General features: G+C 41.7%; 1 protein-coding gene across 4 annotated transcripts in view; it reads right to left on the bottom strand.

The window, feature by feature from the left end:
- LOC118318462 (adhesion G-protein coupled receptor D2) overlaps nucleotides 1–16,422 on the bottom strand; it is an 81,481-nt gene that overhangs the window by 39,039 nt on the left and 26,020 nt on the right. For all 4 annotated transcript variants that reach the window (XM_035648138.2, XM_035648135.2, XM_035648137.2 and 1 more), the window contains one exon: nucleotides 3,126–3,167. In XM_035648138.2, the coding sequence (XP_035504031.1) occupies nucleotides 3,126–3,167 (42 nt within the window). The remainder of the gene's footprint in view (nucleotides 1–3,125; nucleotides 3,168–16,422) is intronic.

The raw sequence follows: 16,422 nt of genomic DNA, 5'->3' as shown, positions 1-16,422 counted from the left end.
TATTTATGATATCTCAACTACAAGCCATTTTTACTGTAAAGAAGAGCAGCAGAATAATATGTTTAACTTTATTCTGCGTCTTGTATGAAAAGCCTCTGGTACTTAAGAGGTCTGAATGTGTGTGTGTGTGTGTGTGTGTGTGTGTGTGTGCGTGCGTGCGTGCGTGCGTGCGTGCGTGCGTGCGTGCGCATGTGTGTGTGAATTTGTCCCTGCACGTTGTCAGCACTCGTTACACAGCACTGTAAATTTGTAGCGGCTGGGAACTCATCACTACAGCCCGTCCCAGCCCGGCCCACCACGTTAGTGAATATGCATTATGGCTTATGGCTTCATTAAGTCGCTGGGTGTTATAAATTATGACACCACACTGAACACACACACACACACACACACACACACACACGCAGTGTCAGACACTGCGTATTTTGCATACACGCCATTGTTGAAAGGCCACATAATGAAGAGAGCCAGAGACTTGTGACAGTGCAGATTCAACAGCACCGGCATCGTGTTTACAAAACCCTCCTGTTATTTCTGAGGAGATCTGCTGAAGGCCTTCGACACGGTGCAGGTGTAGGAGAGACACGGCATTAACACTATTTAATGGGGAAAGTAAGTCCTGGGGATTGCACTGATATCAAAAGCAGCCGGCATGCTGAGGCAATTACATGACACAACTTAATTAATCATTTGACAATGAGGGGAAGGGCATTGTTTTAGATGATGGTTATGTGTTTAAGAGGTTTTGCGCACACTCAAGGTTTCGCCATGATGCAAAGCGTGGTTCCCCATGTAAATGGGCGCTAAGCGATTACCATATGAAAGCAGCGCGCCCGACAATACCTGCCGACATCCTTGGAGCTGATGGAAATAAAAGGTCATCAAAGCGTGGGATTACAAGGTGACCACCAAGGAAAAGCTAATTGCAATGAATAATGGAAAGCTATTGTCAGGTAATTAGCAATTAAAGCCTTGTATTTTGAGTGTAATAGCTGCAGACGCAGTCTGTCTGCAAAGCCATATTCATAATTACCGAATCCGTAAACCAACCTCGTGAACGGAGCGCTTTTCTGACTTTGAAGCACAAGTTTATTCAACACCTTATTCTTAGCACAGACGGTTAAAGGCTAATTTGTTCTACCAGGTTAAAAACTAACAGCAACTTTGGTTGCAAAGTTTTTTCTTTATTCTACCCACTTTGTTACACTGAGCAGCCTTCTTCTCTCATGCGTCTGCTCACCTGCATGCTGCCACACGCTTTATCAGCTTTGCCATACTACCTTTTAAAGGAGGTGGCAAACCGATGTGTGTGATAATGAAATCAAAGGCGACCTTACCATCCCCAGTCATCACGGCTGGTTAGCTTAAATGACAGAGAGAAAAGGAGCCTCCCGGTGTCACACTGGCCTCTCACTCCCACTCTGATTATTACAGTGAAGCAGCAAGAACCCTTTTTGGATCATTCTCCTTCCTCATTTTGTTTATTTTTCTATTTCACATACATACATACGCATCCTTTTGGTGTCAGAGAGGGTGAAAACTGAAGCCTTCAGCGCTTTGTGTCACATGCTTGGGAGCAAGTAACAAGTTAGAAATAAAAGATGAGCAGGGGAAAGGAGAAAAGAAGAACCGACCTGTAAAGATGATGATGGTTCAGACGGGGAAGGAAAAGCGTAGACGGGAATAACAGCAACAATACTTTTCTTTAAAATGTGGTGAGTGAAAGCCAGAACATGTTCATGAGCTGCTTACAAAAACTGTGAAGACCACAGGGTCAAGGACAACCTGTGTGCAAGAAAAAAAAAACTGTATAAAGGGTCAGCCCTCCCTACATTTGTCAGTGTGTTGCCTATGACTTAGCGAGACCTCCTCATGCTCTGGATAAGACATGGATGAAGAATATGAAAGAGAAATGCCAATGCTGAATGACAGGTTTTGTCTTGGATGGTCGAAAGGATAAAATACAGGACTCTTGCTTGTATATGGTGAAGATGACCTTGAAAATATAATCAAAGTCACAAGAGGCAAATTAAAGTATGAAGGCAAATGAAAGTATGAAGTATTTGTATTCATCAGAAATATAGACCCGTCTTAGACTGACAGTGTATTTACAGAATGTACAGTATTTTTGTTATATTTATTTTTGCTGCGATATCAACATTTATTTCTTTTCTATTCACCAAATCATGTGCATTCATGTTTTGCTCAAACACTACTTTGAAAACACACTCTGGCATGCTCTGTCAGACATTTCAGAGATTACTTTCAAATCGGTGGAATACATTTTTTTGTGTTTTACATTGTTAACTGTGCAACAAGGCAAATCCTTTCATACTTTCTTTTAAGTCTGGAATGAGGAGCATCTAAAAATGAGAAATAGACCCCAAATTCAGAAAAAAAGTGCTACATTTTAAGAAGGCGCAGATGCAATGTTACCTACGCACATCTAAAGTTAACCCTATTTACATACACTAAGAATCATATTTGACCAAGAGTGATTTTCGGAACTCCAGTCTCATCCATTAAACTGTATCATTCTGTCTCTCACCACTCACCCGCCCTCACATGGCTACTGCGAATCTAAATGGTAATAACGCAGCATCCCAATATGATACTTCCTCATTCCTTCGCTGCATCTTCTTGTTCTTATTTTTGTCCCACTATGGCTGCCGCCTGGGTCCCCCGTGAAGCCCTGGCTAGCGGCTTTGTCAGGATGCTAAATGGAGGGCCGTGAGTTTAAAAACTTAAAGAGGCAGTGAAATATTAGCCATTGTGGGTGAGGAATGAGTGGCTGGGAACCGCGGCGTGTCAGTGTTTAATGGTCGGACTCGGATGCATATAAGTTAGTCCAAGCATGAAGGGCAGTGGGATGCTCGCGTGGAAACGATGTCCCCTCCTCTCCTTCCCATCCGTCCTCCCATCCACAGGCACACGTTCCCTCACATTCTCATTCTCACACTCACACTCACACACACACACGCACACACGCACACACACACACACACACACACACACACACACACACTCTCACGCCCCACTCACACAGCATTTAAGCAGGGAGCCCATCAGAAACTTGTCATTTCTCTCATTCACTCCGACAGCCTTGAGACACAATGCAGACTTACCTCTGTGTTGTACACCCCATATATCAGGAAGATGAAAAGGCCCTGCAAACAAAGAAAGAGAGCAAGAAGGAGAGAGGGGGAGAGAGAGAGAGAGAAAGAGAAACAAGGAAGAGGACAAAGTTGTTAGAGTTGTTTTCTCTCTTATCCTTTTGTAAGGAAAAATAAACAGATCAAAGGTAATGCGTGTAGTGACATGTATGGTTTATGTTGGTTCATACTATATCCCGGCTATACAGTGCTTAGGTAGCCTGTGCTGAGAAGTAATGAGAGAAGAGGCAGGAGAAGAGTTCAACTTCTCCAAACTGGGCCACCTCTGTACGACTCAGCTTGTGTTTGTTTCGTCTAAAATACTCGTGCTCCTCGTTTCTAGCCCCTGCTGAGCCATCAAAGGCTCAAACCCAAGGTTCCACATAGCTTTATCGAAAAATAGAAAATCTCTAGTGCCTGTGTTCAGCCTGTGTTGTTAGACACAGAAACACACATGAAGGGTTGAATAGCAACAAACACAGGAATACACAGACAAACAAAATCCATACATTCACAAGCACATGTAATGGTCAAATTCCCATGTATTATGAGGAAACAAAAACAGTATGAATATAGACACATTAAAGTAAAGACACAAAAACACCCACACGCACGCACGCACGCACGCACGCACACACACACACACACACACACACACACACACACACACACACACACACACACACACACACACACACACACACACACACACACACACACACACACACACACACACACACACACACACACACACACACACACACACACACACACACACACACACACACTGTACATAAAGAGAGCAACTCAGGCCAGACGAGACTATCAAGGAAAACCACTGGAGGAAAGCAGAGAAAGAAAGAGACAGAGGGAGCATAATGAAAAAAATGACACATAAAAGAAGATATTTCATGTTCACAAAACTCCACGGCTAGTACCCAGGGCCCAAGAATGGTATGCCCTTGGACGCATAAAGGCTGCACAGAAAAACAGTTATTTGTCATTTCAATCCATTGTGGCGTCCATTGAATGTACAAGCTGTGCATTTGCCTTCGAGCCATAATGTAATCCCATTGCCTCAATAGAAACAGTGAGAACATTCTCAGAGCACCAATTGAACTGTGCCACAAAAGATGTACCAAGAAATATGAAAAGGCAGGTTAAATCTTATAAATTTCAAGGCTGATACATACAGCAGATTCTTTCATAACCCAACCTTACGGCACTGTAGGTCGAGCTAACACAAAAATTTAAAACACATCTCCCCTTTCGCTGCTCAGAGTGTCTATGTTGCCTCATCTGCAAATGAGGGTAAGGACACATCCAGAGGACAAGCACATCACCTGGTCAATGCATCAATCAAGTCGAGTTTGGAGCATCCAATTTTGGCCAGAGGGAGATCTCCATGCATCACCATTGACAACATGATTTGGGGGCCCATTCAAAGTGACAGGCCGGCGACGGCCGACGATGACGACCTCTAGCCCAGGCTACTGCCCATTCACCTCCTACTGGCTGCTCTACTGTCCTCCAGGGACTGAATTGCCCCGTCTGCTGGGCTTTCAGGTGACAACTTAGGGTATCCATCCTCTTTTAAATGACAATTCTGCTGGTCTTCTGACAAGCTGCAGACAACAAGAACAACAAGGGATCTCAAGAGCTGAGATCTGTGATGTGATGTTGATGTTCTGACTTTCCATTGTTGGGCGTCGGGAGGCGTGGGGGGGGGGGCGCGGATAGATAAAGTTGAAAACAATACCCAATGATGGCATAAGCGCTACTACAACTGAAATTTCTGTCTTTCGAACCTCATCTCCAAGTATTCACAGCTCCAACTGTTCAGCAACAGAAGACGTTGCTACAGTAGATGAAACAAAATGTTTTGGCTGCGAAGGCAATAAAACCATAAAACAATAATTAACAACAAAGCTGTTCTACAAAGTAAAGCCCGACCGATATGGATTTTTGGGGGCCGATGCCGAAAACAATATTGGGTCTGTTACGTTCTACTGTAGCACAAAGAGACACAAGGCGGGGCGCTGTTCTACACACTTTCATAAAATGGAGAGATCTGACCTTTTTGACCATAATTCCTAATGTTTACCATGTTGTATGATTTCAGTGGGCAGGTCACCATTACATCAAACAAACTGGTACAAAATCTTAACGAAATAGAGATTACGATACCTTTGTCTTATGCATATGTGATACCAGTATTCCATTTAAAGTCAATTAGTCAGAAAAGTCAGCTACTTGAATTATACATCACCGACAAAAGCATCCTGATCAATGCAGCGCTACTGATACTGATGAGTGACGTTATTGTACGAGTGAGAGCTTTTACTTGGGAAATCAAACAGGTCTAACAATGGAATAAGGCCACTGTAAATACGATGTTCATTGGCAATTATTTAAAAGTATTGCAAATATTGTTTATCATGTATTGAAACATACAGTTATCTACACACACTCATACACACACATACACATACAATAGACAAGTGGGTGGTTAATTTGCAGTACATACCCTATTGTATTGCATTAGAATTGCAATTTCCAACTTATTGTTGCAATTTGATTATCATGTTTTTGATCATTCCTCTTATTTGCAATTAATCTTTTGTTGTGTAGTGAACAAAGTGGGGAGAACATACTGTGCACATTAGGAAAAATGATCTATTACAACATAATTGAGTTAAAAATAAGTGGCAGAACAACAATAATGATGGATTGTTTAAAATGTTAATTCATTAATATTCCCCCTAAAAACAAACAGAGGCGGAAAAATGGGGCGCATTATTTAAATGCATGTGTGCTTTTCTAAACCGAGTCCTGATTCTTTTGAACTCGGCAGCAAATGCTACAAATTTATGCAAACAACGAACACAGTTGCTTTCAAAGTATTGCTGTACTGTACATCAAACAAGGGAGCATAAATTAATTAGCATCTAGCTAATTAGGGAACAATTGTATGTTTAAAAAGTTGAGAGAGAGAGATGGGCTATGTATGCGGGGCAAGACAGAAAAGTAGCATCTGTTTAAATGAACAAGGGCTTTCCTTCTTGTCAGAGAGCTTTGTCTGAGAAGGGAGACCTCAAGAAGTCAAACTCAGATCAATTAGAACACAATGCCCTAACCCTCATACTGTTTTACCACTGGCTGTTTGTGATGCTGACAATCTCCTTTTGGAAAAATGTTACCACATTCTACAGTCAGGGTCCTTGTAACTCACTCTTACTAACAGCATCAGCTGAGTGCATTAAATGGTTAAGGCGATCCATCAACCACTGGTGATACTTATTATAAAAGCATTGATCCAGCGTTTGTGTTTTGCTTAAAAGTTTGGTGTCCTGCCTCTGTCCCTGGCAGAAAAAATTGTCACCCTGTGTTGACAAACTGCAAACTTCCACATCCAACATGGCAGTGAACACACAATCCATCTGTCCCACAGCACACACACTATAACATCCTCATTATGACAGTCACTCACTTTAAGGGCACTATGAGAAACTTCCTCATAATATTGTGAAAATAAGTGGAAAATTAATTCTACTTATTAATTTGGGATTTTAGCAGCCTGGTTTTACACATTACCTCCACCTACTCTAGTGGTGGTGGATAATCCCTCTATATTTACCCTCCTCTCCTCACATTACAGGACCCATATTTCACACATATCTCCATCCACCTCTCAAATGTGTAAAGCTAGGCAACACAGTGCTGGCAGGTATAAGTCTCGAAAAAAAACCCTGCAGGTTTATGACATTGTCCTTGAGAGACAAATTTCCAATGTACAGATATGAAAACGATGATTAAGGAGGGAGGGCAGTGTCTTGGCAAGGAGAGAAGAGAGAGACAGGGCACCTTTCTTTCTTTCTGGACTTTTTTTTTTTTTTTTTTTACTACTCTCAGCTTCGATCTCCTTTTCGCATACGACGGGTATAAAAAGTTAACCTGAGATATACTGAATTTTGTGTAATATTGTTATTTCTGATGGTTTATTTAAAGAAATAAATTGTTTCTGGTGGTAACGTACAAATCGTGATGAAATAGTAAGGATGTTTGAAGTCTATATTGGCGGCAACTCCCCTGACTAACACCATGTAATAATTTCATCAGCTCACTAATCAAAAGAAATGTTACAGTACTGTGGGCACTGTAGCCACCTATGATCATCACACCCAATAAGATGTCTTCAGTGTCAGGACAGTAACTGTGGGCAATTTTTCCACAAAGACTGAGCCCTTTGATTCTCCAATAAGAAAAGTTAATGAAGCCACTTTACACATGGGCTCTGGTTTAGGGGCCCTCGACTCCCGGTTCCATGCACCTGTCCATTTTTGTCCGTTAGCAGAAGAGGCTTATTCAATAACTTCTGTTTACAGTATGTTGAACATGGTGACTATAGACAGCCCTTAAGTATTTTTTGATCTGACACCTCTATAGTTAAAGGTCAAGGTTTCTTGTAGGTGTCTGCATAGATGGAGATGTTTGTTTTTATTATTTTCTATAATATATTCTATATCATGTTATCTTCCTAATTTTTGTCTTGTTCTGTTCTGTGCTGTTTTATTCCCATGTAAATTGCAAAGTACTTTTAGATAAGTGCTAAGTTTTGTTATTATAATTTATTATTATGGCTAAGAAAATCTGCGAGACTAAAATTAAGTGATTCAGATTTTGTCATTTTCAGTATGATTTGGTTAGAATCACATTACGGTTTGTTAATGCACATCTACAGTATACATGATTTGGTAAATGGGCAAACTAAATTCAAAAAGCCAAGCTCTTAAATTCAACCTTAACAAACACACGTCAGTCATTCATGCAACTCTATCATGACACACTTTACATAAATTAAGTTGTTCTGGGTTAAGGACCAAATAAAATGCTGAAAAGTAAAAGTGAAGTGTAGTAAAAAGCTGGCTGCTTAAGAAGGTTTCACACCACCTCAGAACTCCTAATTTAAATACATAAATAAAAAAAACTGAGAAACGCAATGAGATCCCTGTGCTTGCGTTACTTTCTTTAGAGTAACTGTGAACCATATGCTCCACACAGTTTTTAGGAGAACAGCGGGCACTGTTATTGCACAACGTCTTGTTTTACACTTGTCTAATCCTACATCAAACACCAAAAACTGATATACATTTCAAAAATGAATTCCTTCCAATTGCACCGACAATCTGTCTCTTAAGTAGCTGAACACCGCAACCTCCACATCATTTGAGAGAAATCCTGGCTTCAGTGTCTCCTCATGCCAGAAATGAGAGCCATTGGACCCAAACTCAAATATCCCAGCCTAAATTCAAACACACAGAGACACTTTTCGCAAATAGAGCTATCTGCATCCCCACTTGGCAAAAAAAAGGGGAGGAAAAAATGTTGCCCTCGCACCTGGTAATCATTACGGAAATGAGAGACAGAAGAGGTTAAAGCGCTGTGATGGAGGAAAAAGAGAAGAAATTCACACTTCTGCACTGGGACTTGCTAATGTCTCTGACCCCTCCACGCATAAACAGTTTAATTAACATGTATACATAACTTTCACTTTAACTGCCCATGGCATGTCAAATCAAAGTGTCTGTCACGGCTGTGAAACAAGGAGTTGATACTTTGCAGGTCCTCACTTCAAACCCAGCTCTGTGTAACCGCTCCAGCTGGCCAGAGAAGCTGGCACGGAGGCACGGCGGCAGGCAGACAGGCAGGTAGACGGGCAGCCCGCCACTCTGTCAGTTTGACGAGGTAAACACCTCGCAATGAAACCTCTGTAACACCCAGATGAGCTTTGCTCAGGCCGAGCAGGAGGAACGACTGGAAAAACAAAATACAAACCAAACATATAAAACTTGATGTATCTTTTTGTTCAGTCTAAAAAAAAAAAAAAGACTTAAAAAATCTGTATGTGAAGTTGTTTAATGCCAATTGTGCATTCAAAAGTTTACTTAACTGGTAGAACTGCAAGTAAATACATGCAATCCTGACAACTCAGTGGCTGCTTTGTTGTGTTTTGTGTTTTACAGCCTTTCAAACAATGGACAGGCCTTAATGCCCATCCAGTCTTGTTAAACTCTCGATTTAATTCTCTTCACAATTACGCATTACAGTATATAGTCTGTGTGTGAGGGTGGGGTTGAGGTCAAAGTCCTCTTCCTGTTTCCATCCTATTGTACATGATTAGGGAAAGTGGATCAGTCTTTCTTTGAGCTATTAGGATCCATCCCGTTTCTTTCCCACACACACACACACACATCCAGTCATTTGGGGTTAGGGTTAGGGCCCCCAAGACAGCCTGCCTCCACAGGGTGAACAGCAAGAGAGGAAAACTGAGAGTGTACACACATACACACACACAGGCACACACAGACAGGCACACGCTGAGGCCAGCAGCAGCACCACAACTGGTGTGTGATGGCTCAGGAGAGGAGGGAGAGTTATTAGCTTAGCCCTGAACCACCTACTTAATATAGGGGCCGGCGGTGATCGCTAACAGAGCCTGGCAGAGGTGACAGCTTTTGGCCCTGCTTGAGGAAATCCAATTGAAAAGCAGCCAAGAGGAACAACAAGCCCAAAACAGATGTTGCTCGCTACCACCAGCGCAACTTGAGTACACAACCCAGTGGCAACAAACTGCGATGTCAAGTCACACACACACACACACACACACACACACACACACACACACACACACACACACACACACACACACACACACACACACACACACACACACACACACACACACACACACACACACACACACACACACACACACACACACACACACACACACACACACACACGGGCTACATGAAACTGTACGACAACCACGTATACAAAACTTAAAATTACTGTTAAAAATGTTAAAATCCATCACAGTTATAGTGAGCTCTACCTCCTCTCCTCCCCGCCAGAGCTGTATTTAATATTTAACGGTTTAGTATAGGAAAGTAAAATAAAAACAAAAAACATATTAAAAGTATAAATTGAAATACAACATCAACCAGCCAAAACGTAGCACTCCTAAACTTACCCAAGAGCAAATGCACAGACTCCAAAATTTCAACAAAGCTTAAACGTTACGATCCATAAAATCAGTCCAAGGTTACTAAGAATTATTTTTAAATGGCAGAGCTCAAAAAACTTACTAACATCTAAAACCACAAATGAAATTAAGACAGAAGCACAAGTGGAGAAAACGACAGGAAAGAGTTTAAGTCTGGTTAAACCATCTACAAAACAAAAGCTTTTCCCTTAGAGAACAGACCCACCCACCCATCCATCCATCCCCTCTCTTTTCGTTTTTAATGTCTTCAGCAGGTCGTCTCAATGAAAACACAACAGCCGGTCCCTCAAATGATCGCAGCCCTTTGCTCTAATTAGTAATTGAGTTTGTCAAGACTGACCATACCTCAGTCATTGTAACATTCTTTTATTTTTATCTATTGAAGCTACTGCAAAGGAGCAAGGAAGAGAGGGAGAGAGAGATAAGAGAGAGCGAGCGGCGGTGTGTGTGTGTGTGTGTATGGGGGGGGGGCTAAAATCAATTGTGACATATCTTTATTGCCAGTCGATGACAAATGACGGCACATTTACCATTGCTCCGGCATTGTGTCAGTGTGTGTCATATCGATTTTACATCAGACGGACAAATGTTATTGATGAAGCACCTAAGTAACAGATGAGCACTCCGTTTTACTTGTTTTAACGTTTAAATAAAACAGAATGACAAGGGTGAGGGGGTGATGGCAGATACAGACATTTCTTTTTTAGTTTTCCATTAGAATTAACTCAATTGCAAGGCATTTCCGTGAACGGGCTCTGCTGCATGAACGATGGGAGTGGGTAGCTACACGCTGGACCTGATCACACTGCACACATATGGTAACTGAGGGGGGTGGTGGGGTAAAGAGAGCACGAGAAAGAGAGTGAATTGTAAACAAACTAGCTTTTAAACAAGACAATTTCGATTTGCGTGTCTTAGGCGCCAAGCAAAACAGAGCAATGGAAAACTGATACAAACTTTTAACACATGGGTCAAAGCAGGAGTCTTTGAACTGGTGGGGGAAAGCACACTGCCAGTGCACAGAGCTGTTTAATTAAAAATACTTAGGTATCCGACGGGTCTTTGTGGGGCGCCCCCTTGTCAAACTGTATGTGATCCCACTGTCAATCTAATCGCATAGTTTTCCACTGACAGAGAGGGAAAAAAATGTTGGAAAAGAGCTAGTCCTGGGAAACAGCAGCTGGGGACCGGGTTTGTTTCAAAGAAACTGTATACAGACATGTGCGTACACACACTATATATATGCATATGTATACACTCTGTAACACTGTGCATAAATTGTTTTTGACACACCAAGACATGTAAGGACAAAATTAATTTTAACTGATGAATGCAACTCAAAAATATTTTTACCACATGCGCACACGCACAAATTACGTATGCACACTCCCTCCATCTTATTGTCTTACTCGAGTGACGCGTTTGGTCTACATACCCCTATTTGGTGTTCCCACCTGCAAACACTAATTGCATTCTTAAAAACGCATGAGCCAAACAGGAATTACACTGGTGGTGGTTAAGAAATTTGCCAGTGCACCATGTGTACACCAACAGAGCATCAGCGTACAATTTCCTACAGCAAGTGCATCAAACCCGTGGTAACAAATATGTGGAAAAATGTTTTTTGCATAAAGAGTACTTTGCTCAGAGAACATTGGAATGTTTGCCCTTGGTCCTTTCTTTTTTGAGGTGGTGTGCAATGTCCAGCTATTCATATGCATACATTTGTAGGCATGAAACCAAATTCAAAATCACCTGACAGACACGTGAACTCGCACACACACACACCTAATGCATGCACAAACACAGAACACCTACAACTGCGCTGCTGACAAGACAGTGTTGCAGTGCCCTTGACTAACAATGACAAATGGATGCAATATGCAAAGTCTGAAACAAGTTGCTTTTGGGTACAGAACAGGAAAAAGATTGCTCCGGGCTCCATTATGGGATGCGTTTGCTCTCCGGTTTCCCCGCTGAGGTGAGCCAAGCTGAAGTTAATGGCATGTGTCCAGATCGAGAAGTGTGTCGGTGAGTGTGTGTGATGTGTGTCCATATAGGCGTGAGAGAGAGAGAGAGAATAAGAGACAGACAGAGAGGATATCTTTTACATATTTAGAAATATGAATAGTGAGCTACTGGTGAAATACATGACGGTACATTATATGCATAGGGATAAATAATATGTTTTAAAACCAGACAAACTATTTGCGACTGTGAGCAGTGATTTTTTGTGTTCAAGTGAGTGTGCCCGTCACAATAACAGATGACTGCAAGCAGGAGAAGTCGCAAAAGTCCTATTGTTGCTTAATATCCTTCAATGCAGCAGCAGCAGCAGCTCCATGCACCTGTAGTGTCACTGTCTGCTTCTGTCTTGCAGCTTTTAAAAGTGCATTTCTATGTCTCCATGTCCATGTATTTATCAACGCACATGCACGTGCTCGAGCGTGTACACGTGTGCTACAGCACCGCCGTGGTGGCAGGGTGTATCCATCATGATAAACCGGCAGTCTCGGCGACTGTCAGATGCAATCACACTTCACTATGGTTCGCAGGACTTCAAAGTGAAAATGAATGGTAGTTCATCGACATGAAGACTTCATATATCTTCCGAGGTTTTTTTGCTTTTTGTCTCTTATTTTTTTTTTGGAAGAGACTTGTCTCTTTTCTCCCAGCCTCCTTTTGTTGGGAGGATCACTTGTGATTTTGTCACTGTCTGAAATACACGATGGGGAGAACATGGATTAAAAACTAAAAAAACAATTTGAGTTTGGTTCCATCCATCATTTTTTACTTTAAGATCACTCATTTTCACTCGAGATTAAAGATTTGAAGTTTTCTGTTCCTTTAATTAGGAATACATTTACATTTTGGATACATAATATGTAAAGAAATTTGTGGGTGTATTTAGAGCTGCATAAGACTAAGGCACAAAAACATGATACTATATCACCATAACAAATTCTTTCCCACCTATCATTGGAAACAGGGCAACATTAGCATCATATTAGTTACCACCTGTGAAATTTTAGGTTGGTAATAGAAACGTCTTTTTCCATTAACTTATCATTTAAAAGTAAATGTTGATTGCACAATGTAATGGCTACAGAATAATGACACTATCTGAGTGTTAGCATTTCTTGGAATTCTGTCTTCCAAAAATGAAGGCTTCATTTATGGCACAATGGAAATTACCAGGTGTTAAAACCAGCAAACCAAATACTTATTAAATAAAATACAGACTGATAAGACAAACTTGTGGCATCAGTTTAACGGTAATCCCAAAGTGGCTGCAGGTTGTGAGGAGTTCACTTGACTGATTTTCCGGAGTCTGCCGCACATGATGAACACAGGAGATTGTCTGAGTCAGACGCATTCACACAAGGTTCCGAAAATTTGCAGAACATTCTGTTGTATCTGGATAGAGCATGCAAGAGGCAGGACACTACTGTGAATTTTCCGGAGATTGCCCTGCTGTTTTTTCACATGGGCTCACTCGGACATCTACCAGAAATCCAAACCAGGGAGCTCGCCAGGAAAAGTTTTGGAAAATGTCCAGACTTAAGTGCATGTATGAAAGCAGCTTTAGGAATTCTCCAGAATAGCAACACTAACATTACACGCCCTTGGTTTATTTATCGATTTATTTCAAAATAAGGATTGAATAAGACATTCATTTTAATTCGTCTTTAAATACCCCCCCCCCCCAAAAAAAAATCATCAACATATTCGTTATTTCTGAAGTAATTTCTCAAAATTTCTTAATAACAATATGCCTTGATGACAACGCATCAAATGGCCAGATAAAACCCCCTCAAAAGATTAAAAAGTCTACATGGCATTTAAGCTTTAATTGAACATGGCAAGTGTTAAATGTGATAATCATCAAATTTGTTTCCACTAGAAAGTCAAATGAGCCATAATAATGCCAGTGCTGCAGCTGCTGCAGCTCAGCACCACAGAGGGGCTAGCCTTTAATCTATTAATGACTCTGAAATGGCACTGTGCTTAAAAAATTGTGGGGATGAGGCTATAGGTCTCTCTGCCTCCCTCCCTCCCTCTCTCTCTCTGCCCTGGCCCGGGCCCTGCTCTCGCTCTCCATGCTGTTTGATTGGCACATGCTTTCACTTAATGAGGGATAATTACTAAGGAAAACAAGTGGGAGACCACATCTGCTCAGTGTAAAAAGGAGTGCAGGCCTGGTGCAATCTGTCAGACAGGACTCTCAGGTTGTGTGAGTGGATGTTTTATCCACCTTCAGCGGCCCCCCGGTCCAACACAAAGCCCTCCAGGACCCCTCCTCCACCCTTCCCCAGATGAGAAGCAGATTAATAGGAATCAGCATGTGGCTGTAAACACTCAGCGGGAAGAGCATATATCTGTGTGCGTTGACGTGCATAGGAAATGACCCAAGGTATCTGTCTGGGACAAGCCAGAGGCTGCGGCAGGAAGGGCAAGAGGCCACCAGAGGTGATCAACATCAACATCCCAATCAGTGTCCTGCTGCCAGAGCTGTTGTTCTCCAGCTCCCATCACCACTGTTTTGTTTACTTTCACACAATGGTATAATAGTAGTAAAAATAAAAATAAAAATGCAGGTACTGTAGCCGCCCTGCTCACCAGAAACCTCCACACACTGCCCATAAATCATCTCTGCATGGGATCTACATTGTGCTAAATGGTCTCCTAATGATCTGGCCAGCTTTACGGGGCAGTTGTCTTGATTGTAGTCTAATGCTAAAATCATAAATCAAAGTTACAAAGGGCCGTCTGTCACACTTAAATGGAGTTACTGCCAAGAATGCATTTTGATTGATTGGTGTTATTATATTCAAATATATATATATATATATATATATATATATATACACACACACACACACACACACACACACATTTAAAAAGATAAAGAAATGAACAGTTGACACATCATGACTGGGTTTGATCAGGATATTAGTGATTTGGGGGGGATTTTACTTTTTTGTAGCTAAGCTAAATTATCACTTGACACTGAAAGTATTTTACAAGCCATCTGAATACAATTCAATCTTAAAGAGCATTAGATCTAAAAATAAATCATAAACACAATGAGTATTTAATAACCACAGATTTATTCAGTGGTTTTGATTTGTCTTATCATGGCCCAAACAATTTTAATTAAACTTCACCTCTCTCCTTTTATGAACCCATTTTAGGATTAGATAATTATTAATCCTCCAAACTTGATAAATCGTTGCAGAACACAGAAAATGAATTCTCCATTGCTTGAAAAAATTTAGAGAAACAGAGAGAGAGCAGCATTTTTGCTCTAACCTTAATACAGCAAAAAGAAAATGGCCCACATGCAAATTGGAAGTGATATTTGACAGGCTTTTAACCTCCCGACACCCTCACCCCTCCTCCTCAACCCCGGCCCGCCACCTCCCTGCCACCCACTCACTAAAAGAACAACAGGGTTGTGCTTTCTTGCCCTGTGCTGACCCAGTTCTTACTAATTACCTGCAAAGTACACATCAAAGCCGGGAAAATCTACAGATCTGGTGCAACGTGGCAGGATAAAGGACACCAGGACTCACCGAGTCACAACCAGCCATCACAAATGTGTGTGTGTGTGTGTGTGTGTGTGTGTGTGTGTGTGTGTGTGTGTGTGTGTGTGTGTGTGTGTGTGTGTGTGTGTGTGTGCAAGTGGTGTAGGCCAACACAAAAGGCAAGGCAGTGAACTTATAAATAGAACAGTCATTGTTTCGACATGGGTAATTTTGGGTGTCGGAGTTGTTCCTGACACTGTCGGCTGTGTGGGTTGGAAAGCGGCGGTGGTGGTGGTGGTGAAGGAGTGAGGTCATGAAGTTGGAAGTCAGCTGATGGGATAAGACGGCTGCTGACATGCATTTAAATAGACACACACACAGAAACATAAAACCGCAGACACACATGTCACTAAACGCATCAAGGCACAGATGAAAATAAGAACACAAATGTGCAATAAGTAGGCATATAAGAGCACTTGCTCACTCTCACACACTCTCCCTCTACTTCACACACAGAGCACTTGCGCGCGCACACACGAACACACACACGAACACACGAACACACACACACACACACGAACACACACGAACACACACACACACGAACACACACACACACACACACACACACACACACACACACACACACACACACACACACACACACACACACACA

The sequence above is a fragment of the Scophthalmus maximus genome, chromosome 13 (assembly GCF_022379125.1).
Source record: "Scophthalmus maximus strain ysfricsl-2021 chromosome 13, ASM2237912v1, whole genome shotgun sequence".
Classification (NCBI taxonomy): domain Eukaryota; kingdom Metazoa; phylum Chordata; class Actinopteri; order Pleuronectiformes; family Scophthalmidae; genus Scophthalmus; species Scophthalmus maximus.
Note: the sequence above shows the minus strand (reverse complement) of the source record. Positions and strands in the feature narration are given on the sequence as shown.